The 23,913-nt window shown below is 45.6% G+C and overlaps 1 protein-coding gene and 1 long non-coding RNA gene across 9 annotated transcripts; both read right to left on the bottom strand.

The window, feature by feature from the left end:
- Positions 1 to 1,012: 1,012 nt before the first annotated feature.
- Positions 1,013 to 21,091, bottom strand: trim105 (tripartite motif containing 105). Of its 2 annotated transcripts, XM_046323467.1 has the most exons (10): positions 20,962 to 21,091; positions 18,857 to 19,227; positions 14,941 to 15,036; positions 12,824 to 13,057; positions 10,068 to 10,081; positions 9,312 to 9,427; positions 5,190 to 5,371; positions 3,345 to 3,506; positions 2,810 to 3,025; positions 1,013 to 2,725 (listed from the first exon to the last, which is right to left on the bottom strand). In XM_046323467.1, exons 2-9 carry the CDS (start codon positions 19,139 to 19,141, stop codon positions 2,810 to 2,812), a joined length of 1,305 nt encoding a protein of 434 aa, XP_046179423.1. In that variant the 5' UTR covers positions 19,142 to 19,227; positions 20,962 to 21,091; the 3' UTR covers positions 1,013 to 2,725. The 2 variants fall into 2 exon arrangements, with proteins under 2 accessions (XP_046179423.1, XP_046179422.1); XM_046323466.1 differs by having other exon boundaries at positions 1,013 to 3,025.
- Positions 10,939 to 12,814, bottom strand: LOC124010796. Of its 7 annotated transcripts, none has more exons than XR_006834496.1 (5): positions 12,479 to 12,814; positions 11,949 to 12,411; positions 11,688 to 11,887; positions 11,136 to 11,616; positions 11,074 to 11,095 (listed from the first exon to the last, which is right to left on the bottom strand). It is a non-coding gene; the product is annotated as an uncharacterized LOC124010796 (long non-coding RNA). The 7 variants fall into 7 exon arrangements; XR_006834497.1 differs by having other exon boundaries at positions 11,949 to 12,626; positions 12,662 to 12,810; XR_006834495.1 differs by lacking the exon at positions 11,074 to 11,095 and adding an exon at positions 10,939 to 10,955 and having other exon boundaries at positions 11,949 to 12,814.
- Positions 21,092 to 23,913: the final 2,822 nt, after the last annotated feature.

Here is a 23,913-nt window from a genome sequence, read left to right as displayed (position 1 = left end):
ACACTGGTGTCTAGAAAATGAGGCTCTAATAAATGTGGTCTTGTGTAACTGCCCCACAGCTATACTCAAGTATGTGGGTATACTGCAGTGACGTCTAAAATGCTGGGAATTAATCAGCACCTTGGAGTTCTGTCTGTTTCACCCCCATAGACAGTAGGCTACTTTGAGAGTTCTGTTTCACCCCCATAGACAGTAGGCTACTTGGAGAGTTCTGTTTCACCCCCCATAGACAGTAGGCTACTTGGAGACTTCTGTTTCACCCCCATAGACAGTAGGCTACTTGGAGAGTTCTGTTTCACCCCCATAGATAGTAGGCTACTTGGAGAGTTCTGTTTCACCCCCATAGACAGTAAACAGCCATGTAGCCTGTCGTTGTGTTTGACTATTTTTCTCAAGGTGTTCCGGGAACCTCTGATAAACCTCCCCTTCTCGCACTTACTGTGTGTTCCAGGACCACCCAAATCTACAAATGAAGCACTGCTGGCAATCCTGCACAGTGCCATCCATAACCCCCCCCCGGGGCTGGTTAGTTACCCAGCTAGAAGGCTGCAGGCCTAATCCCCAACCCTCCATCCTGCAGTGTGTTTGTGTGACCTCTGACCCTTGCAAGAGGAAACAGGAAGTGGCTGAGCGGTATGTTAGAGGAGATAACTGGAGGTGCAACCTCGCTCGGTGACTGGCAGGGGGATGTCAGGGACACAACACACTTCCTCCCCCAGGTGCACTGTGCTAACCCCGACGACAACAGAGACTCGTGAACAGAGGAAATCGTATATATAATTCATTCATTAAATTGTCAGTTTGTCAAAAGTTACTCACCACTCCACTATTTTCAGACGAGCTGCATATGACAAAGGGGTTGGCAGTGAAAAAAAATACAATCGCTGTTAATCATTTGACAGAGGACACTCATTTAAAAACCATTGGCTCAATCTGTAATTCTCAGACAAAAATCTGTGTTGCAGTACTCAGAGATCTGAAAGCTGAACACCATAGACACAAGACATAAGTGTTTGATTTGGTTCATTGTTTATTGTCAATGACACCACCCCTCCCCCCCTCAAAAAAAGTCCTTTCTCTGATTACAATAAAATCCGTCCTTCATGTAATCTGATGAGCAGAGATTGATTGAGATCTGTAAAAATGTGTAGTATTCAGATTAGGGAAAAATAATGATCGCAAAGAACTCAAAAACAAAATTTAAAAGTACTGTGATGAAAACACTTTTAAATATTTAACCGATTAAAAATAGAGATCACATAAAATGGTGAGAAGGTATAACGTAAGCCCTGATGAGAAAGCAGGGGGATTTAAAGGTGGTGTAATTATGGTATATATATATATATATATATCTCAATATCTACAGTGACTCTTAAAACCACAGGAGGAAACATCCACTAAATGGACAACGGGCCCCATTTTGTCAAAAGAGCAACAGGCATATGGCCGAAACTTAAAAGATGCACTATGCAGGAAGTCGCTCTGCCATTTCCTGGCTTCTAAAACTCTAGTAGTTTGCCTAATTCCAGTTTATGTGACAAAATAAGGTAGTATAGTGTAGAGAATCATTGTACCATCTAAACCACTGTGAAATAGATTTTCCATAACCAAAAATATTGTCGTTACAGCTTTTTGAAGCTGGTGTAACAAAACCGAAAGCAAAAGTCACACGAAAGAAAATCAACTTCAGCATAGAAAATCAACTTCAGCATAGAAATATCACACATCTTAAACAAGTCTAAAAAGTGTAAGTAGAATGAAATATCTATAACTCACATTTCTGTGAGAATTTGGTCACCCAAAAAGTACACATAGCCACTAAAGCAGAATTTATTACAATATTTCTATTACTCCTTTATAAATGAGACCACGTTAAGATTCCCATGATACATCATGCTGATGAGACCACATTATGATTCCCATGATGCATCATGCTGATGATACCACATTATGATTCCCATGATTCATCATGCTGATGAGACCACGTTATGATTCCCATGATGCATCATGCTGATGAGACCACGTTATGATTCCCATGATGCATCATGCTGATGAGACCACGTTATGATTCCCATGATGCATCATGCTGATGAGACCATGTTATGATTCCCGTGATGCATCATGCTGATGAGACCACGTTATGATTCCCATGATGCATCATGCTGATGAGACCATGTTATGATTCCCATGATGCATCATGCTGATGAGACCACGTTATGATTCCCATGATGCATCATGCTGATGAGACCACGTTATGATTCCCATGATACATCATGCTGATGAGACCACGTTATGATTCCCATGATGCATCATGCTGATAAGTCCTGGCGATGAGACATTTACTATAGCAACTGTTCCATTGCAAAACCCTTTGGAAGTAAATGCCTCAGAGCAATGAAGTGATACGGAGCGTTTTAGTGATTTAGACTTGGGAAGCTCAAACAGACACTTTAGGCAAACTATTACAGCAACTGGCAAATCAAGAGCCAAGGATCAGAGAAAACCCATCTCAAAACACACCAGTCAGGACCAAGAGGAGCATTATGGGATATGGTTTCTGACTGTAGTCATTGATACACCAGTCTTCTACACACGTGTCCTAACGGGTCAGGTCAACAGGAGGATATGTGCAGCTGCTGTATGGGCTGTGGTTTCTGGTTAGTATCATTGACACACCTGTCCTAATGGGCTGTGGTTTCTGGTTAGTATCATTGACACACCTGTCCTAACGGGACAGGTCAACAGGAGGATAGTGCAGCAGCAGCTGTATGGGCTGTGGTTTCTGGTTAGTATCATTGACACACCTGTCCTAACGGGACAGGTCAACAGGAGGATAGTGCAGCAACTGTATGGGCTGTGGTTTCTGGTTAGTATCATTGACACAGGGACTGAAGAAGGGCAACACTCTGCCCCTGGGGCCGTTGCTAAAGGAGTACAGGAGACTCATGTCATCAGCGTTGTAGAAGGACACCTTCCTCTCATCACAGTCCAGGAACACCCCTATCCTCTGGGGAGAACACCCAACCTGCAGGACACAACATGGAGGAGAGAGAAACAACCAGATGTTATCAGGTGAAGCTGGATCAATGTTAAATTAAAGAGCCACTTCAGCTCCAATAATCCATGGGTCACACATACACTTAGGAAGAAAAAAAAAGTTCCAAAACAGTTCTAGGTGGAACCCAAAACAGTTCTAGGTGGAACCCAAAACAGTTCTAGGTGGAACCCAAAACAGTTCTAGGTGGAACCCAAAACAGTTCTCCAGTGGGGACAGCCGAAGAAGAGTCAACACTTGAGTTTCACTAAACCCTGAAGTGTCACTACTGTAGCGCAGAGGATCCCACCTGGAGACGTGTCCAGGGCTGTGTGCCTGCAGAGTACTGGTCTCCCTCTCTCAGTCGTAGGGTCCAGTAACCGCTCTCAGGACTCAGCTTGACCCGGGCCTGGCGGTCAACCCTCTCCGACGCCACACCCAGGTCCCACTTGGCCTTGCTGCCCACTCCTACCTAGGAGGGATAGATATTAGTAAATAAATACCACAATACAATATCCTGTAATAGAATAAACAGAGACTGGTGTCCTGTACATCAAGCTGTCTCAAATCAAATTTTATTAGTCACATGCGTCAGACATGGAAACGCTGACTTACAAGCATGCTGTTGAAAAAAAATAATTAAAGAGCAGCATTAAAATAACAGGGAGGCACCGGTACAGAGTCAGTGTGGAGGCTATATACAGGGGGTACCGGTACAGAGTCAATGTGGAGGCTATATACAGGGGTACCGGTACAGAGTCAATGTGGAGGCTACAGAGTCAATGTGGAGGCTATATACAGGGGGTACCAGTACAGAGTCAATGTGGAGGCTATATACAGGGGGTACCAGTACAGAGTCAATGTGGAGGCTATATACAGGGGGTACCAGTACAGAGTCAATGTGGAGACTATATACAGGGGGTACTGGTGCAGAGTCAATGTGGAGGCTATATACAGGGGGTACCAGTACAGAGTCAAAGTGGAGGCTATATACAGGGTGTTACGGTACAGAGTCAATGTGGAGGCTATATACAGGGGGTACCGGTACAGAGTCAATGTGGAGGCTATATACAGGGTATTAAGGTACAGAGTCAATGTGGAGGCTATATACAGGGTGTTACGGTACAGAGTAAATGTGGAGGCTATATACAGAGGGTGCCGGTACAGAGTCAGTGTGGAGGCTATATGCAGGGGGTACCGGTACAGAGTCAATGTGGAGTCTATATACAGGGGGCACCGGTTAGTTGAGGTAATTGAGGTAATATGTACATGTAGGATGAGTTAAAGTGACTATGTATAGATATATAGATAACAGAGTAGCAGTGGTGTAAAAGAGGGGGAGGGGGGGGGCAATGCAGATAGTCTGGGGAGCCATTTGATTGGGCAGAAACAGGAGATAGACTAGGGTCCTGAAAATCAAGCTATCACACTACAGCAACAGGAGATATTCAGTCTCAGACAAGGCTTACTTTACAATAAAAAGCCACTTTAAAATGTGCAGTTGTGTCAGACCAAAGCTGTTGGTAGAGAATTTGATGTTCATGTCGAGGAGGATCTCTGTCGGTAATAAAGCCCTTTTGTTGAAAAAAAAAAAACCTCATTCTGATTTATATTTATATCCCCATTAGTTTCCTGCCGAGGCAGCAGATTTTTCTTCCAGTGGCTGGCCGGGCCTATGCCCTTCCAGGCACAGACATAGCTATACCCCTGACCAGTCGTGAAATCCATAGATTAAGTCCTAATGAATTTATTTAAAATTCACTGATTTTATTATAAACTAAAATCAGTAAAAAATTGCTGCATTTCAATTTTTTTTTAAAGTATTATATTTAACAAAAATAGAGTGTGTGTGTATCTCCGCAGAAACTACACAAATTCAGGTGTGCCAATACCCAAGAAGACTCGAGGCTGTAATTACTGCCAAAGGTGCTTCAACAAAGTACTGAGTAAAGGGTCTGAATAATTATGTAAATGTAATATGCATTTTTCTTTTTTATACATTTGCACAAATTTCTAGCCTGTTTTTGCTTCGTCATTTTTGGTGTGTAGATTGAGGGAAAAAAAATATTTAATCCATTTTAGAAAAAGGCTGTAACGTAACAAAATGTGGAAAAAGTCAAGGGGTCTGAATACTCCCACGAATATACCACCCTACCTCCCAGTAGTGGCGTCCATCTTGGAAGCCCTGAGCCCCCAGCACGTTGACAGACTGTAGGAACCTCTTAGGGTTGGGCTGGTAGGGGTTCATGCTATCACAGTCTACTGCGATGGTTCTATCTCTGGATACGTAGACACTGGGGTGGGCCGTGTCCACGTCGAACGTTACCGGGGCCGGACCTGAGGGGAGAGGGGTTACATTAAGGTTCAACGCTTTTAGATCACCTTTATGTTCACAGGGACGTCAACCATGAGGCCCAGGTCTCTTTTCCCCAGTGAGCCCCGAAGAGAACTACACAGAAAAATGAAAAACAACCCTAGGACATATTTAATAATATCCTCTTTGGGATAGGGGGCAGTATATGACATTCGGATGAAAAGCGAGCCCAAAGTAAATTACTCGGGCCCAGAAGCTAGCATATTATGGTAGATTTGAAAAAATAAAATAATGTCTGAGTATAACAGAACTGATATGGCAGGCAAAACCCTGAGGACAAACCATCCAAAAACATATTTCAGCCTACCATCCGTTTCCAATGGCTGTAGTTCCTAGGGCTTCCACTAGATGTCAGTCTTTAGAAAGTGTTTCGGGCAGGTTTTTTGAAAAACATTTGCAAGAAGGTAGTTTTTCTAAGTGGCTCCCATTTTGGCTGTAGTGTTTTCATGCTCGTGGATGAGAGTGCGTTGTTTATCTCCGGTAAAGACAATAACAATTCGCCATCTTAATAAATTGTATCATTTAGGGTACCTGAGGTTTGATTATAAACACCAATAAACTTGGATAAGTTTATTGGTGACGTTTGGGATTCATTTTGATGGAGGGAAACTGGGTGGATTGAATGAAGTGTGCCAGCTAAACCGAATTATGGATATAAAGGACTTTATCGAACAAAAAGGATCATTTGTGATGCTACTGGGACCTTTGAAGATCTTGTCCCTCAAAGGGTAAGGCATTTATTAAATGGCCATTTGACTTGTGGCGCACCTGCCTGGTTGAAATATGTTTTTCATGCAGGGCGCTGTCCTCAGATAATCGCATGGTGTGCTTTCGCCGTAAAGCCTTTTTGAAATCTGACACAGCGGCTGGATTAACAAGAAGTTAAGCTTTATTTTGATGTCAAACATTTGTATTTTCATGAATGTTAAATACTTCTGTGATTTGAAATTCACGCTCTGCAATGTCACAGGATGGTTGTCGAGGTGTGCTACTAGCGGGACGTTCGGGGGACGCCTAGCGGGGGACGCCTAGCGGGGGATAAGCGGGGGACGCCTAGCGGGGGATAAGCGGGGGACGCCTAGCGGGGGACGCCTAGCGGGGGACGCCTAGCGGGGGACGCCTAGCCATAACAGGTTTAAAAACCCCTCCTGTCTCAGCCTCCAGTATTTATGCTGCAGTAGTTTATGTGTCGGGGGGCTAGGGTCAGTTTGTTTATCTGGAGTACTTCTCCTGTCCTATTCAGGTGTCCTGTGTGAATCTAAGTGTGCGTTCTCTAATTCTCTCCTCTCTTTCTTTCTCTCTCTCGGAGGACCTGAGCCCTAGGACCATGCCCCAGGACTACCTGACATGAGGACTCCTTGCTGTCCCCAGTCCACCTGGCCATGCTCCTGCTCCAGTTTCCTGACCTGAGCCCTCCAGGACTACCTGACATGATGACTCCTTGCTGTCCCCAGTCCACCTGACTGTGCTGCTGCTCCAGTTTCAACTGTTCTGCCTTATTATTATTTGACTATGCTGGTCATTTATGAACATTTGAACATCTTGGTCATGTTCTGTTATAATCTCTACCCGGCACAGCCAGAAGAGGACTGGCCACCCCACATAGCCCGGTTCCTCTCTAGGTTTCTTCCTAGGTTTTGGCCTTTCTAGGGAGTTTTTCCTAGCCACCGTGCTTTTACACCTGCATTGTTTGCTGTTTGGGGTTTTAGGCTGGGTTTCTGTACAGCACTTTGAGATATCAGCTGATGTACGAAGGGCTATATAAATAAATTTGATTTGATTTGAAAACAACCGTAGGATCAAGAGGGAGCAGATGAAGATGGTAGCATCATGACTAGCTCTTAAACTTTGTAGTATTTAGATTTAGGCACCATTTGTCATCTACAGGTAATTACCGTAATTGCTGGACTATTAAGCGCACCTGAATATAAACCGCACCCTCTGAATTATTTAAAAATATGTATTTTGGAAATAAATAAGCCGCACATGTCTATAAGCTGCAGGTGCCTACCGGTACATTGAAACAAATTAACTTTACACAGCCTTTAAACGAAACACGGCTTGTAACAAAAATTAAAACAGTAGCCTACCAAGAAAGTCATTGGTCACCATCAATTAGCCGCGTCATTGTATAAACCGCGAGGTTCAAAGTGTGGGAATAAAGTAGCGGCTTATAGTCCGGAAATTACGGTAGTCTTAATTCCTTCCTAGATGTGTGTATCGCGTATATGTTGTGTAATTTGTTAGATATTACTGCACTGTCAGAGCTAGAAGCAGAAGCATTTCACTACGCCTCGCAATAACATCTGCTAATCATTTGGACATGTGACCATGAACACTTGATTTGTATACAGCAATTTCCTGCTATAAGTGATACTGGAGTTGGTTCCATGTCGGGGGGGGGCAGAGAAACTAAAACACAGGAACATGAAGGACAAGCCAGTCACGAGATCGTGTCGGATATATGGTCTGACTTCTATGCTGACTACATAGGTCTCTTTCTGCGTCTGCCATCATACACATGTTGATTTGGTTCATCCACACCAGACACGATGAAAACTGTGAAACTAAATTTAAAAAATTTGTTACACATAAATCAAATGGACATTTAGCCAAGTTGCTAATTTGTTCTGGGAGATGAACATTTAGGTTGTTATTTTACCTGAAATGAATATGGTCTGGATCTCTGTAGAATTTTGACCCAGAGTCAAAACTGTGTGTGTTAGTCAGGCCTTTCCAAATCATCTCCAATACATTTTAATTTACCACAGCTGGACTCTAATCAAGTTATAGAAACATCAAGGATGATCAATGGAAACAGGATGCACCTGATCTCAGTGTCAGGTCTCATAGCAAAGGGTCTGAATACTTATGTAAATAAAGGTGTTATTTATTTTACGAGGCAAGTTAAGAACAAATTCTTATTTTCAAAGGCGAGGGACCAGTGCCGGGAAGAGGAACCAGTGCCGGGAAGAGGAACCAGTGCCGGGAAGAGGAACCAGTGCCGGGAAGAGGAACCAGTGCCGGGAAGAGGAACCAGTGCCGGGAAGAGGAACCAGTGCCGGGAAGAGGAACCAGTGCCGGGAAGAGGAACCAGTGCCGGGAAGAGGAACCAGTGCCGGGAAGAGGAACCAGTGCCGGGAAGAGGAACCAGTGCCGGGAAGAGGAACCAGTGCCGGGAAGAGGAACCAGTGCCGGGAAGAGGAAATCTAATGCGGGTGACTGCAATAAAGACAAGCAGACATTGTGTTTTGTGGAGGTAAATGGTGCACCATACAGGGAACAGGGTGCTATTTGACACGCATCCTGTACCTAGGCCAGCCCTAGGGGGCCAGTTGACACGCATCCTGTACCTAGGCCAGCCCTAGGGGGCCAGTTGACACGCATCCTGTACCTAGGCCAGCCCTAGGGGGCCAGTTGACACGCATCCTGTACCTAGGCCAGCCCTAGGGGGCCAGTTGACACGCATCCTGTACCTAGGCCAGCCCTAGGGGGCCAGTTGACACGCATCCTGTACCTAGGCCAGCCCTAGGGGGCCAGTTGACACGCATCCTGTACCTAGGCCAGCCCTAGGGGGCCAGTTGACACGCATCCTGTACCTAGGCCAGCCCTAGGGGGCCAGTTGACACGCATCCTGTACCTAGGCCAGCCCTAGGGGGCCAGTTGACACGCATCCTGTACCTAGGCCAGCCCTAGGGGGCCAGTTGACACGCATCCTGTCCTGTACCTAGGCCAGCCCTAGGGGGCCAGTTGACACGCATCCTGTACCTAGGCCAGCCCTAGGGGGCCAGTTGACACGCATCCTGTACCTAGGCCAGCCCTAGGGGGCCAGTTGACACGCATCCTGTACCTAGGCCAGCCCTAGGGGGCCAGTTGACAGGGAGGGGAGGGGTGGGATCTTACCGGGTTTGAGAGACTTGAACATCTTCCTCCACGTGATGTACTGCAGCGGGGCCATGTATCTACTGCTGAAGCCATTCAAGTCCAACTCTGGTCCTGGGCCCACGTCTAATGGAGGCCTGGTGAAGAAAGAAACCACGTAAATCACTTGGTGAAAACTGATCGTTTAAAGGGACATTTCTATTAAATACCTACCAAATTGCACCCTAGTCCCTATGTAGTGCACTACTTTTGACCAGAACCCATTCTCTTAATTAGTGCACTAGTTTTGACCAGAGCCCATTCTCTTAATTAGTGCACTAGTTTTGACCAGAGCCCATTCTCTTAATTAGTGCACTAGTTTTGACCAGAGCCCATTCTCTTAATTAGTGCACTAGTTTTGACCAGAGCCCATTCTCTTAATTAGTGCACTAGTTTTGACCAGAGCCCATTCTCTTAATTAGTGCACTAGTTTTGACCAGAGCCCATTCTCTTAATTAGTGCACTAGTTTTGACCAGAGCCCATTCTCTTAATTAGTGCACTAGTTTTGACCAGAGCCCATTCTCTTAATTAGTGCACTAGTTTTGACCAGAGCCCATTCTCTTAATTAGTGCACTAGTTTTGTATGAGCACCGGTCAAACGGAGGGCACTATATAAAGCCTTCTTGCTCCTTTAGTCCTATTTTTAGTTTTTACATTGTTTGAAAACAAACATGTTAGATAGTGAAGAGGTTCAACGCTGTTGGCCATGACAGAGGAAGAGTCCAACAATCACTCACCGTATCTGTGGAAGCTGCAGAGAGAGAAAGAGAGAGAAATCAGGGTGAGATATTAGCTACGAATTCAAAATGTTTTAAAACAAAAAAAAGATACATTCAGATCCAATACTCTACTGCAGGAAACACTGCTCCACAGTCTCAAAGGAATACTTTAAATACCACAGAAATCCATTTTAAAATCGGCAAACATTTCCTTAAAATCTGTTTTAGAATATGTAGCATAGCTGGACATTTGATTTAAAACCGCAAGAAGTCTCAGCTGCATGGCAAAATGTGTAGAATTGTAGAAAAAGGCCTTAAAAAGCACAAACTTCTCTAAACCACCAAGGGGCCTTTAAAATGTTCCCTAAAATCTGTCTGGGGGGGTCAAAACAGTAGTCACCTCTATAAACCCTGAAGAGTCAGAACAGTAGTCACCTCTATAAACCCTGAAGGGTCAGAACAGTAGTCACCTCTATAAACCCTGAAGGGTCAGAACAGTAGTCCCCTCTATAAACCCTGAAGGGTCAGAACAGTAGTCACCTCTATAAACCCTGAAGGGTCAGAACAGTAGTCACCTCTATAAACCCTGAAGAGTCAGAACAGTAGTCACCTCTATAAACCCTGAAGGGTCAGAACAGTAGTCACCTCTATAAACCCTGAAGGGTCAGAACAGTAGTCACCTCTATAAACCCTGAAGGGTCAGAACAGTAGTCACCTCTATAAACCCTGAAGGGTCAGAACAGTAGTCACCTCTATAAACCCTGAAGGGTCAGAACAGTAGTCCCCTCTATAAACCCTGAAGGGTCAGAACAGTCCAATAGTAGTCACCTCTATAAACCCTGAAGGGTCAGAACAGTAGTCCCCTCTATAAACCCTGAAGGGTCAGAACAGTCCAACAGTAGTCACCTCTATAAACCCTGAAGAGTCAGAACAGTAGTCACCTCTATAAACCCTGAAGAGTCAGAACAGTAGTCACCTCTATAAACCCTGAAGAGTCAGAACAGTAGTCCCCTCTATAAACCCTGAAGAGTCAGAACAGTAGTCCCCTCTATAAACCCTGAAGAGTCAGAACAGTCCAGTAGTCACCTCTATAAACCCTGAAGAGTCAGAACAGTAGTCACCTCTATAAACCCTGAAGAGTCAGAACAGTAGTCACCTCTATAAACCCTGAAGAGTCAGAACAGTAGTCACCTCTATAAACCCTGAAGAGTCAGAACAGTAGTCCCCTCTATAAACCCTGAAGAGTCAGAACAGTAGTCCCCTCTATAAACCCTGAAGGGTCAGAACAGTCCAACAGTAGTCACCTCTATAAACCCTGAAGAGTCAGAACAGTAGTCACCTCTATAAACCCTGAAGAGTCAGAACAGTAGTCACCTCTATAAACCCTGAAGAGTCAGAACAGTAGTCACCTCTATAAACCCTGAAGAGTCAGAACAGTAGTCACCTCTATAAACCCTGAAGAGTCAGAACAGTAGTCACCTCTATAAACCCTGAAGAGTCAGAACAGTAGTCCCCTCTATAAACCCTGAAGAGTCAGAACAGTCCAACAGTAGTCACCTCTATAAACCTGAAGGGTCAGAACATCACTAGTCACCCTATAAACCCTGAAGAGTCAGAACAGTAGTCACCTCTATAAACCCTGAAGAGTCAGAACAGTAGTCCCCTCTATAAACCCTGAAGAGTCAGAACAGTAGTCACCTCTATAAACCCTGAAGAGTCAGAACAGTAGTCACCTCTATAAACCCTGAAGAGTCAGAACAGTAGTCACCTCTATAAACCCTGAAGAGTCAGAACAGTAGTCACCTCTATAAACCCTGAAGAGTCAGAACAGTAGTCACCTCTATAAACCATGAAGAAATGTTCAAACAGGAAGAATCAGAACAGTCCAACAGTAGTTACCTCTATAAACCCTGAAGAGTCAGAACAGTAGTCACCTCTATAAACCCTGAAGAGTCAGAACAGTAGTCACCTCTATAAACCCTGAAGAGTCAGAACAGTAGTCACCTCTATAAACCCTGAAGAGTCAGAACAGTAGTCACCTCTATAAACCCTGAAGAGTCAGAACAGTAGTCACCTCTATAAACCCTGAAGAGTCAGAACAGTAGTCCCCTCTATAAACCCTGAAGAGTCAGAACAGTAGTCACCTCTATAAACCCTGAAGGGTCAGAACAGTAGTCACCTCTATAAACCCTGAAGGGTCAGAACAGTCCAACAGTAGTCACCTCTATAAACCCTGAAGGGTCAGAACAGTAGTCACCTCTATAAACCCTGAAGAGTCAGAACAGTAGTCACCTCTATAAACCCTGAAGAGTCAGAACAGTAGTCACCTCTATAAACCCTGAAGAGTCAGAACAGTAGTCACCTCTATAAACCCTGAAGAGTAACAGTAGTCACCTCTATAAACCCTGAAGAGTCAGAACAGTAGTCACCTCTATAAACCCTGAAGAGTCAGAACAGTAGTCAACTCTATAAACCCTGAAGAGTCAGAACAGTAGTCCCCTCTATAAACCCTGAAGGGTCAGAACAGTCCAACAGTAGTCACCTCTATAAACCCTGAAGGGTCAGAACAGTAGTCCCCTCTATAAACCCTGAAGGGTCAGAACAGTAGTCACCTCTATAAGCAGACTGGAATGTGGTCGTTGCAGCTCAAGTCAAGGAGAGTTTCAGGAAACAATCTTCTCCAGTCTCAACTCCACAACATCACTTTTTTCCTTTTCTATTAGTCCCAGACACGCCTAATTGGGATTTCGATAAACCCTGAAACTCTTCAATACCTCTACTAGTCCAGTCTGGTGCGTGGTAGTAGCAGCCTCATGCAGGATTCTCATACTGTGGTCCAGCTGACTGACAGCCTCTCGGACAGCCTCCAGGTGGCGCTGCAGCTGCTCCAGAGCCACCTCCTGCTCCCTCCGCAGCTGTTCCAACACACACGCCTCCTCCTCCGCAAGGCAGGCATGCAACGCCTGGAACTCCCCTTGGATCCGCACCTGCAGCTCAGAGCCAATTCTCTACAGACAGAGGGGTGAGATGGGGGGGTATCAACCTGGATATTAATCAAATCCTACATGTTAATAAATGTTCTGGGGAAAATAAAGTTGACTGAATGAAGATGAATCCATAGTCGTGTGAAAGAAACTGACCTGAGTGGGACATGAATCAGGAAACACACCAACAGCCAAACCCCCCCCCCCCATCTTACACCCCAACAGCCAAAGCCCCCCATCCCACACACCAACAGCCAAAGCCACCCCCACCCCATCTCACACCCCAACAGCCAAAGCCCCCATCCCACCCCCAGCCAAACCCCATCTTACACCCCAACAGCCAAAGCCCCCATCTCACACACCAACAGCCAAAGCCCCCCCATCTTCACACCCCAACAACAGCCAAAGCCCCCATCTTACACCCCAACAGCCAAAGCCCCCATTTACACCCCAACAGCCAAAGCCCCCCCCCCCATCTTACACCCCAACAGCCAAAGCCCCCCCCATCTTACACCCCAACAAGCCAAAGCCCCCCCATCTTACACCCCAACAGCCAAAGCCCCCCCCCCCCATCTTACACCCCAACAGCCAAAGCCCCCCCATCTTACACCCCAACAGCCAAAGCCCCCCATCTTACACCCCAACAGCCAAAGCCCCCCATCTTACACCCCAACAACCAAACCCCCTTCTTAAACACCAACTACCATCCATAACGAAGGGACATAAATAACCTCTTAACTGCAGTCCTCTCCTTCAACACACTACAGGTTTGACAGTAAGTCTTTATTTTGCCACCTGTCATCCCTGGGCTGATATACAAAAACATAGATACACTACCATTCAAAAGTTTGGGGTCACTTAGAAATGTCCTTGTTTGTGAAAGAAAAAAAAGTGCTTTTTGTCCATTAAAGTAACATCAAATTGATCAGAAATAGTGTAGACATTGTTAATGTTGTAAATGACTGTTGTAGCTGGAAACGGCTGATTTTTAATGGAATATCTACATAGGCCCATTATCAGCAACCATCACTCCTGTGTTACAATGGCACATTACATTAGCTAATCCAAGTTTATAATTTTAAAAGGCTAATTGATCATTAGAAACCCCTTTTACAATTATGTTAGCACAGCTGAAAACTGTTGTCCTGATTAAAGAAGCAATAAATCTGGCCTTTAGACTAGATGAGTATCTGGAGCATCAGCATTTGTGGGTTCGATTACAGGCTCAAAATGTCCAGAAACAAAGACCTTTCTTCTGAAACGCGTCAGTCTATTATTGTTCTGAGAAATTAAGGCTATTAAATGCGAGAAATTGCCATTGATCTCGTACAGCGCTGTGTACTACTCCCTTCACAGAATAGTGCAAACTGGCTCTAACTAGAATAGAAAGAGGAGTGGGAGGCCCCGGTGCACAACTGAGCAAGACGACAAGTACATTAAAGTGTCTAGTTTGAGAAACAGACGCCTCACAAGTCCTCAACTGGCAGCTTCATTAAATAGTACCCGCAAAACACCAGTCTCAACATCAAGAGTGAAGAGGTGACTCCGGGATTCTGGCCTTCTAGGCAAAGTTGCAAAGACTGGCCAATAAAAAGAAAGGATTAAAATGGGCAAAAGAACACAGACACTGGACAGAGGAACTCTGCCTAGAAGGCCAAAATCCCTGAGTCGCCTCTTCACTGTTGAGGTCGAGACTGGTGTTTTGTGGGTACTATTTAATGATGCTGCCAGTTGAGGACTTGTTTCTCAAACTAGACACTATTTTTTTAACAACTTAAATCTATAATCTTCATGTCCAACTATTTGTTTTAAATTGTGACGGACAAGAGGACAGACTTAATGTTGATGATCCTAAACCTTTACAGACTCCATTATTCCTCGTCTCTGCATCACACACAGGTCTTTACCTTGATGCTCTCCATCTTGTCCTTGTCTCCATTTAGAACAGTGATGAAATCCTCTCGTCTCCGTCTGTGGGCCTCCAACGAATCCTTCTGTTGTTTCTGACAACAAAACATAAAAAGAACGTGGTCAAAATGTTCGGCTACTTCAAAAGAAACAGGTTAATGAGGAAAGCGTTTCCTGTGTGTTAATTGGAAGAATATGAAACTTTGATTGGGGAGAAACAGGGACCACAGAAACCTGAACTCATCACGTACCCCCATCCCTACCCGCAGTGGCTCCACGTACCCCCATCCCTACCCGCAGTGGCTCCACGTACCCCCATCCCTACCCGCAGTGGCTCCACGTACCCCCATCCCTACCCACAGTGGCTCCACGTACCCCCATCCCTACCCACAGTGGCTCCACGTACCCCATCCCTACCCACAGTGGCTCCACGAGACCCCCATCCCTACCCACAGTGGCTCCACGTACCCCCATCCCTACCCACAGTGGCTCCACGACCCCCATCCCTACCCACAGTGGCTCCACGTACCCCCATCCCTACCCACAGTGGCTCCACGTACCCCCATCCCTACCCACAGTGGCTCCACGTACCCCCATCCCTACCCACAGTGGCTCCACGTACCCCCATCCCTACCCACAGTGGCTCCACGGGATACCCCCATCCCTACCCACAGTGGCTCCACGTACCCCCCATCCCTACCCACAGTGGCTCCACGGGACCCCCTCCCTACAGTCCCAGCCAGCCCTAGCCTTTTAGCTAAATGTCCGTCTCATTCCTCTCCCGGAACGACTCATCTGTAGCTGCTGTATCCACACTGTTTGGTGAAGTTATTTAAATGCTACAAAGTAACAAATAATCTATTTCAAAAGGTAGAAATAAATATATAAAACAGGTACTTTGGTGGTGGTGGGTGGGGTCAAATCGGTTTAAAATAAATAATGGTTCTGTTCCGGACAACTATTGGAAGATAACATGGGTTGATTGAGTTACTGACATAACAAGATAAAACCACAGGCTTGCAGGGCTACATGTTGCCCATCCCTGGTATCAGGGAATATAAGAGACCTTTGGTTTGAGACCATGTGTTCCAAATGGCACCCTATATAGTCCCTATGGCCCCAGTCAAAAGAAGTACACTATAAAGGGTATAGGGTCATTTGGGATGAACCCTAGAGTGAATTACTGTCAGTTAGATTACACTGTGCTGCTTGGCGGAACATGCCTTCACTACCTCAACAGCGACAGAGAGAGAGAGAGAGAGAGACGGGAACAGCGACAGAGAGAGAGAGAGACGGGAACAGCGACAGAGAGAGAGAGAGACGGAACAGCGACAGAGAGAGAGAGAGACGGGAACAGGGAACAGCGAACAGACAGAGAGAGAGAGAGAGGGAACAGCGACAGAGAGAGAGAACAACAGCGACAGAGAGAGAGAGAGACGGGAACAGCGACAGAGAGAGAGAGAGAGAGGGAACAGACAGAGAGAGAGAGAGACGGAACAGCGACAGAGAGAGAGAGAGAGAACAGCGACAGAGAACAGCGACAGAGAGAGAGAGAGACAACAGCGAGAGAGAGAGAGAGAGAGACGGGAACAGCGACAGAGAGAGAGAGAGAGAACAGCGAGACGGGAACAGCGACAGAGAGAGAGAGAGAGAACAGCGAGAGAGAGAGAGAGACGGGAACAGCGACAGAGAGAGAGAGAGAGAGAGAGAGAGAGAGACGGGAACAGCGACAGAGAGAGAGAGAGAGAGAGACGGGAACAGCGACAGAACAACAGCGACAGAGAGAGAGAGAGAGGAACAGCGACAGAGAGAGAGAGAGACGGGAACAGCGACAGAGAGAGAGAGAGAGAGCGACAGAGAGAGAGAGAGACGGGAACAGCGACAGAGAGAGAGAGAGAGAGAGAGACGGGAACAGCGACAGAGAGAGAGAGAGAGAACAGAGAGAGAGAGAGAGACGGGAACAGCGACAGAGAGAGAGAGAGAGAGAGAGAGGGGAACAGCGACAGAGAGAGAGAGAGAGAGAGAGAGAGAGAGACGGGAACAGCGACAGAGAGAGAGAGAGAGAGAGAGACGGGGAACAGCGACAGAGAGAGAGAGAGAGGGAACAGACAGAGAGAGAGAGAGACGGGAACAGCGACAGAGAGAGAGAGAGACGGACAACAGCGACAGAGAGAGAGAGAGAGACGGGAACAGCGACAGAGAGAGAGAGAGAGAACAGAGAGAGAGAGAGAGACGGGAACAGCGACAGAGAGAGAGAGAGACGAGAACAGCGAAGAGAGAGAGAGAGACAACAGCGACAGAGAGAGAGAGAACAGAGAGAGAGAGAGAGAGACGGGAACAGCGACAGAGAGAGAGAGACGGAACAGAGAGAGAGAGAGAGACGGGAACAGCGACAGAGAGAGAGAGAGACGGGAACAGCGACAGAGAGAGAGAGACGGGAACAGCGACAGAGAGAGAGAGAGAGAGACGGGAACAGCGACAGAGAGAGAGAGAGACGAACAGCGACAGAGAGAGACGGGAACAGCGACAGAGAGAGAGAGAGACGGGAACAGCGAGAGAGAGAGAGACGGGAACAACAGCGACAGAGAGAGAGAGAGAGGGAACAGCGACAGAGAGAGAGAGAGAGACAACAGCGACAGAGAGAGAGACGGGAACAGCGACAGAGAGAGAGAGACAGGAACAGCGACAGAGAGAGAGAGACGGGAACAGCGACAGAGAGAGACAGAGAGACAGGAACAGCGACAGAGAGAGACAGAGAGACAGGAACAGCGACAGAGAGAGAGAGACAGGAACAGCGACAGAGAGAGACAGAGAGACAGGAACAGCGACAGAGAGAGACAGAGAGACAGGAACAGCGACAGAGAGAGACAGAGAGACAGAGAGACGGGAACAGCGACACAGAGAGAGACGAGGTGGTCACAGACACACACATTTGAAATGTCTTTATTATTTTGGAACGTGAGTGTAATGTTCACTTCATTTTTTTGTCACTTTTGTTTATTATCTACTTCAATTGCTTTGGCAAAGTTAACATACGGGGGGGGGGGGGGAGCAAGATGAGGAACACATGAGAAGCCATTTCCCCCCCCCCATTTCCTCAACTCAAAGGTCACTTTCTGTCCATGTTTACATATGGTGACTTGAAGCTGCTATTCGTTAAAGGTTTCAAACAGAATCCGAGTCATCCGCAAGGCCGCTACCGCGCAAGGCTGAACCAAAACCTCAGTGAAAGTCAAGGCTTGAAGTTAGACACGAATATAAAACCCAACTCAGTCATTTATTGGATAAACCAACAATGTTTCAGCATCACTATGCCTTCAGGGGTCTGAAGGAGGCACAGTGATGCTGAAATGTTGGCCGTTTACCCAATATATCACTGTGAGCTTGAGCTTGGATAAAAGAGTCTGCTAAATGTCATATATTACGTAGCGACTGGCCGACTATTTATTTTTATAGACTACAGTTCACCAGCCATTAATATGCACCTCTACCTACTTTCTTTTGGGTGTGCGCCAGCCATTGCTTTTTACTCGTTCGGTCATTTAATAACACAAGAACACCACATTACACGACAACACAACCCACAACAGCTGCACAAAGAAAAAGACAACTCTTAAAATAACTAACTCGCCTGTATATTCTCAACCTAACTAACTAACTCTCAACCTAACTAACTCGCCTGTATATTCTCAACCTAACTAACTAACTCGCCTGTATATTCTGGACATAACTAACTCACCTGTATATTCTGGACATAACTAACTCGCCTGTATATTCTCAACCTAACTAACTAACTCACCTGTATATTCTCAACCTAACTAACTAACTCGCCTGTATATTCTCAACCTAACTAACTCGCCTGTATATTCTCAACCTAACTAACTCACCTGTATATTCTGGACATAACTAACTCACCTGTATATTCTGGACATAACAGTCCGAGGTGGAGGCCCTAACCTTCTCCACCATGGCTGTCACCAGATAGTTGGTCTGGAAGTGTTTGGTGGTGAACTCCTTCCTACACTGGGGACAGGAAACCGGTGTCTGGGTACCCCTCCAGTAGGTACTGATACAGTGCTTACAGAAGTGATGCATGCACCCCAGCATCACCGGCTCAGTAAAGAGGTCACAGCAGATGGCGCAGGTCAAGTCTTCTCTGAGACTGGACTGGCTCTTACTGTTGGGAGCTGCCGCAGACATGATGAGGACGCTCTGTTCTTTTAGAAATGAGGCACTTCAGTTCATAGACAGGCTAGAGGCAGACCACAGGGCTCGTCGCTAAGAGACTGGAGGGTGAGAGAGAGACCATGTTATACACACACACTTTTAGGCTAGGAGTATTCATATCAGTACAGTAGCTATACACCTAGCTACACTGAATCTCAATGACAACTGTCGGGAGGCTAAAAGTTCAGCCTTCTAAACTCATCACCAACTATAATGGAATTGATCAAAACACAAATGATGTTTTTTTCAGCCAGGCTAAAGTAACATCAGCCGTCAGGGAGAGAGCACCCACAGCAAGCAAATAACATTTGGTCTGTTACACAGCTAACCATTAGGGTAGGATTGTTGTCTGAGCCGAGCCCATAGCAGAGGAACGCCTGTTTAGACTGGAGAGACGCTTAGTTACATTTCCCCTAAATGCCACCAAAAACATGTTATCCCTTTATTATTTTACCACAACAAATCTGTTCTGGGGGACGAAACTGGAAAATAACTCGTGTAGAAAGTAAACCTCGATGGTGCAAAGTTTGCTTTATCTCTGCATAACAACGAGGAAGTGGGGGGGGTGCAACTTTAGACTATATCTGGTCTAAGCGATCGATGACAGCAGAGTAAACTGTCCAATCTTATTTCATTAGAAAGAGGAGAGTAATCCTGACTGAAATGCTGTACGAGCTGGAATAAATAAAAACCTAAATAAACACATGGCGGGATATTTAGTGTGTGGGGGGGGGCTCAACGTTCAAAGGGAACAAGGTATTTCGGAGCTGGCGTTGGTGACAATGGAGTACGCTGCCCTGCCTTACATAATTAAAAAGATACGAGCATGTTTAAAATGATGGCCAATTAAAAACAAACAAATATAAATACACATTAGGAGGTTATTTGGCCAAATAGACAGACCTATATTTCCCCTATAGTAAAAGAATGGGACGAGCTCAGAGTCACAGGAGTCATGTTATTCACGTGTTTACCGAGCAGTAACGTGGACAGGTCTCATTGCCCACAGTAGTAAAACACTGCGCCCGACAACACACCGGGAACAGTCGGTGCGCAACTACTAATACAGGAGTCGGCAGGGTGAAAAACGGACTTAAAATAAAGGCCTGGGGGGGGGGGGGGGGGGGGGTACTGTGTTTACTAAAAAACTACGGCAAGCAAGCTGGGACATATAGTAATATTATGTAGAGAGACGAAAATAAAAAACACATTTGCTAAAAAAATGTCCATCTATCATTAGTTAACTAATCACAAAATCATTTGAGTAGTTTTCGTAATAACACGTCACAGTTCTCTAAACTCGAAAAGTAAAGCTGGATATTGACCCAGTCAGCTGACATTAACGGGAACAGTTCAGCTGGGGGGGTAATAACAAAATACTTAAAGGATACAGTACTAAAGGTCGTTTTTTATTAACAAATTAAAACGTGTCAGTTTGTCAATGTCACGCGGTTGGTGTAATAACATGTTCAACTACTTGGTGATGCCTTTAGATCGAAAGAAAATTAACTACTAAAGGGAATAATGTTGTACTTTCTAATTTAAATTCTCAAACCCCGGCCTTGTTCGGTCTCTTTCGTAAGTTTCCCCCGGAGGTTTTCCTATTTGCACCTCTGGTTTAGAAACCTTGTGGTTATAGTTAACTGGCAAGCATACTCCTAGTTAACTAATGCACGGTATCTAGCTACATGGTTTTATTTTTTGTTTTAAACAACACACTAGCAAGCTACTATTTGATTATTTGGTATGCAAGCTACAACTTGTGTATAAAGAGTCGAAGGAATGTGACCTACTGTCTCTGCAGCCCGAGGTGGAGAGCTCGAGCTCTTCGCCAGATGTTAGTTATCTGCTGCTGAGCCCCGCCTCGCCAGGAAGTCCAGACTCAGGGTTGCCACGTCTATTTACATTTATAGCCCATACCTAGTCAAAAACCCGCTCACAAAGGCTTGAAAACCACTTCCCTTTCAACTGATTTAATGCGCCTGAAAGTCGTTTCTGTGCTTTGTCGCCGTTATTTATTTGATGCGCGTTAATGTTTTATCGAGAAAAAAAGGGTAGGAAGTAGATATCTCTATTATGACAATTTCATAGCCTACCTTCAACTGGTAGAACAACTGGCAGTAACAAACTGCCTGATAAGCAGCAGCAGGTCACAGTGAAATATATATAAATATTAAGAAAAATGGCGTGGCGGCCGCGGTGTAATTTTAGAAGTAGGCCAAAAAAAAAAAAAACACCACCCCTCTACAGGATGCAAATTTCTGTTTGAAAAAGCTAGTCTTAGCTTTCCTAACTGCCTGTGTATCTTGGTTCCCAACTTCCCTGAAACGTTGCATATCGCGGGGGCTATTCGATGCTAATGCAATACGCCACAGGATGTTTTTGTGCTGGTCAAGGGCAGTCAGGTCTGGAGAGAACCACGGGCTATATCTGTTCCTCGTTCTAAATTTTTTGAATGGGGCATGCTTATTCAAGATTGTGAGGAAAGCACTTTTAAAGAATAGCCAGGCATCTTCCACTGACGGAATGAGGTCAATATCCTTCCAGGATACCCGGGCCAGGTCGATTAGAAAGGCCTGCTCACTGAAGTGTTTTAGGGAGCGTTTGACAGTAATGAGGGGTGGTCGTTTGACAGTGATGAGGGGTGGTCGTTTGACAGTGATGAGTGGAGGTCGTTTGACCGCTGACCCATTACGGATGCAGGCAATGAGGCAGTGATCGCTGAGATCCTGGTTGAAGACAGCAGATGTGTATTTAGAGGGCAGGTTCGTCAGTATGATATCTATGAGGGTTCCCGTGTTTACGGATTTAGGGTTGTACCTGGTAGGTTCCATGATCATTTTTGTGAGATTGAGGGCATCTAGCTTAGATTGTAGGACGGCCGGGGTGTTAAGCATATCCCAATTTCGGTCACCTCTGAAGATAAATTGGGGGCAATTAATTCACATATGGTGTCCAGGGCACAGCTGGGGGCTGAGGGGGGGGGGGTCTATAACAAGCGGCAACAGTAACATTGAGAGACTTATTTTTAAAAGTAGAAGCTCTAACTGTTTGGGCACAGACCTGAATATCATGACAGAACTCTGCAAGCTCTCCCTGCAGTAGATAGAAACAGGCTGTAATGACCCTCCTGGTAACTTGACAGAATCATTCAGTATCTTCATAAACCCCCTTCTTTTTAAAAATGTTTTCTACTGACATTTCCTTTTTTTCTCACCTCGTAGGACTTCTCATTTTAAATCCGTGTTGTATTGACATAGCGACATCTCTTCCTGATTTTTGAAACTGAGATTCTGTTAGCTGGTAACAGTAGGACAGAGATTCTATGGTCCATTTTTGGGGAACATCACTTCTGCATTCATTTCAGGAATCTTTACAGTACTCCGGTAAGACCACTTGGACAGGTCTTCCTCTGGGGGGTGACGTTCTGTACTCTCTGGCATGTTGTTCTGAGTGTAAACTAATTCGACGTACTCTCTCTGCAGTAGATGGAAACTCGTGGAGATTGGAATTACTTCAAGGAAGTGAGAAGATGGCGGAAACTGAGGTTTTGTTTGAAACTGCTTGTGAGTCGGGTAAAGCTAATAGTACAGGAAGTGAGAATGAGTGGGTTACCGTGGTGACGAAAAAGGGACACAAGAGAAGAATAGTTGTGGTGGAAACTAGGAAACCCCTAGCCCCGTTTTTAGTCGGAGTGAAGGTGTTGGACCAATGCTACATGGGGAATCTGTTTAACGTCTACAGGAAAATCTGGAATGTGTTGACGGAAAGTGTGGAGTTGGTGAGAGTCAAAACAAGTGGTTTTTTTTTTTTTTTTTTGTGTGTGTCTGAGGAGCAGAAGAAACGTGTTTTAAGACTCAAAAAGACATCGGAGTGGAATGTTTCCCGCGTGGATTTTCGAAGCAGGGCTCCTACCTACTGACCCGTAGGTACTGACCCGTAGGTACTGACCCGTAGGTACTGACCCGTATGTACTGACCCGTAGGTACTGACCCGTATGTACTGATCCGTAGGTACTGACCCGTATGTACTGACCCGTAGGTACTGACCCGTATGTACTGACCCGTAGGTACTGACCCGTAGGTACTCACCCGTATGTACTGACCTGTATGTACTGACCCGTAGGTACTGACCCATATGTACTGACCCGTAGGTACTGACCCGTAGGTACTGACCCGTATGGTTGCTGGAGAATATAAATTTACTTCATCCATGCTACTGTTCTTTGATGAAGAGTCTCTCCCTTCTCATATAAAGTTTGGATTCATGAAATACCCTGAAAGAGCTTTTGTGCACAAGCCCCTTCAGTGTCATAAATGTAAAAGATTTGGTCATGTGTCAAGTGTGTTCAGAAGGGAAGAGTATTGTGTGCCAGATGAAGGGAAATGCTGCAACTGTGGAGGTGAACATGCGTCTGAATTCAAGGGTAAGGAGTGTCCTGTTAGGGTTGAAGGAGAATGAGGTGGTAAGGGTAAGGAGTGTCCTGTTAGGGTTGAAGGAGAATGAGGTGGTAAGGAGTGTCCTGTTAGGGTTGAAGGAGAATGAGGTGGTAAGGAGTGTCCTGTTAGGGTTGAATGAGGTGGTAAGGGTAAGGAGTGTCCTGTTAGGGTTGAAGGAGAATGAGGTGGTAAGGAGTGTCCTGTTAGGGTTGAAGGAGAATGAGGTGGTAAGGAGTGTCCTGTTAGGGTTGAAGGAGAATGAGGTGGTAAGGAGTGTCCTGTTAGGGTTGAATGAGAATGAGATGG

Source organism: Oncorhynchus gorbuscha, linkage group LG23 (assembly GCF_021184085.1).
Source record: "Oncorhynchus gorbuscha isolate QuinsamMale2020 ecotype Even-year linkage group LG23, OgorEven_v1.0, whole genome shotgun sequence".
Taxonomy (NCBI): domain Eukaryota; kingdom Metazoa; phylum Chordata; class Actinopteri; order Salmoniformes; family Salmonidae; genus Oncorhynchus; species Oncorhynchus gorbuscha.
Note: the sequence above shows the minus strand (reverse complement) of the source record. Positions and strands in the feature narration are given on the sequence as shown.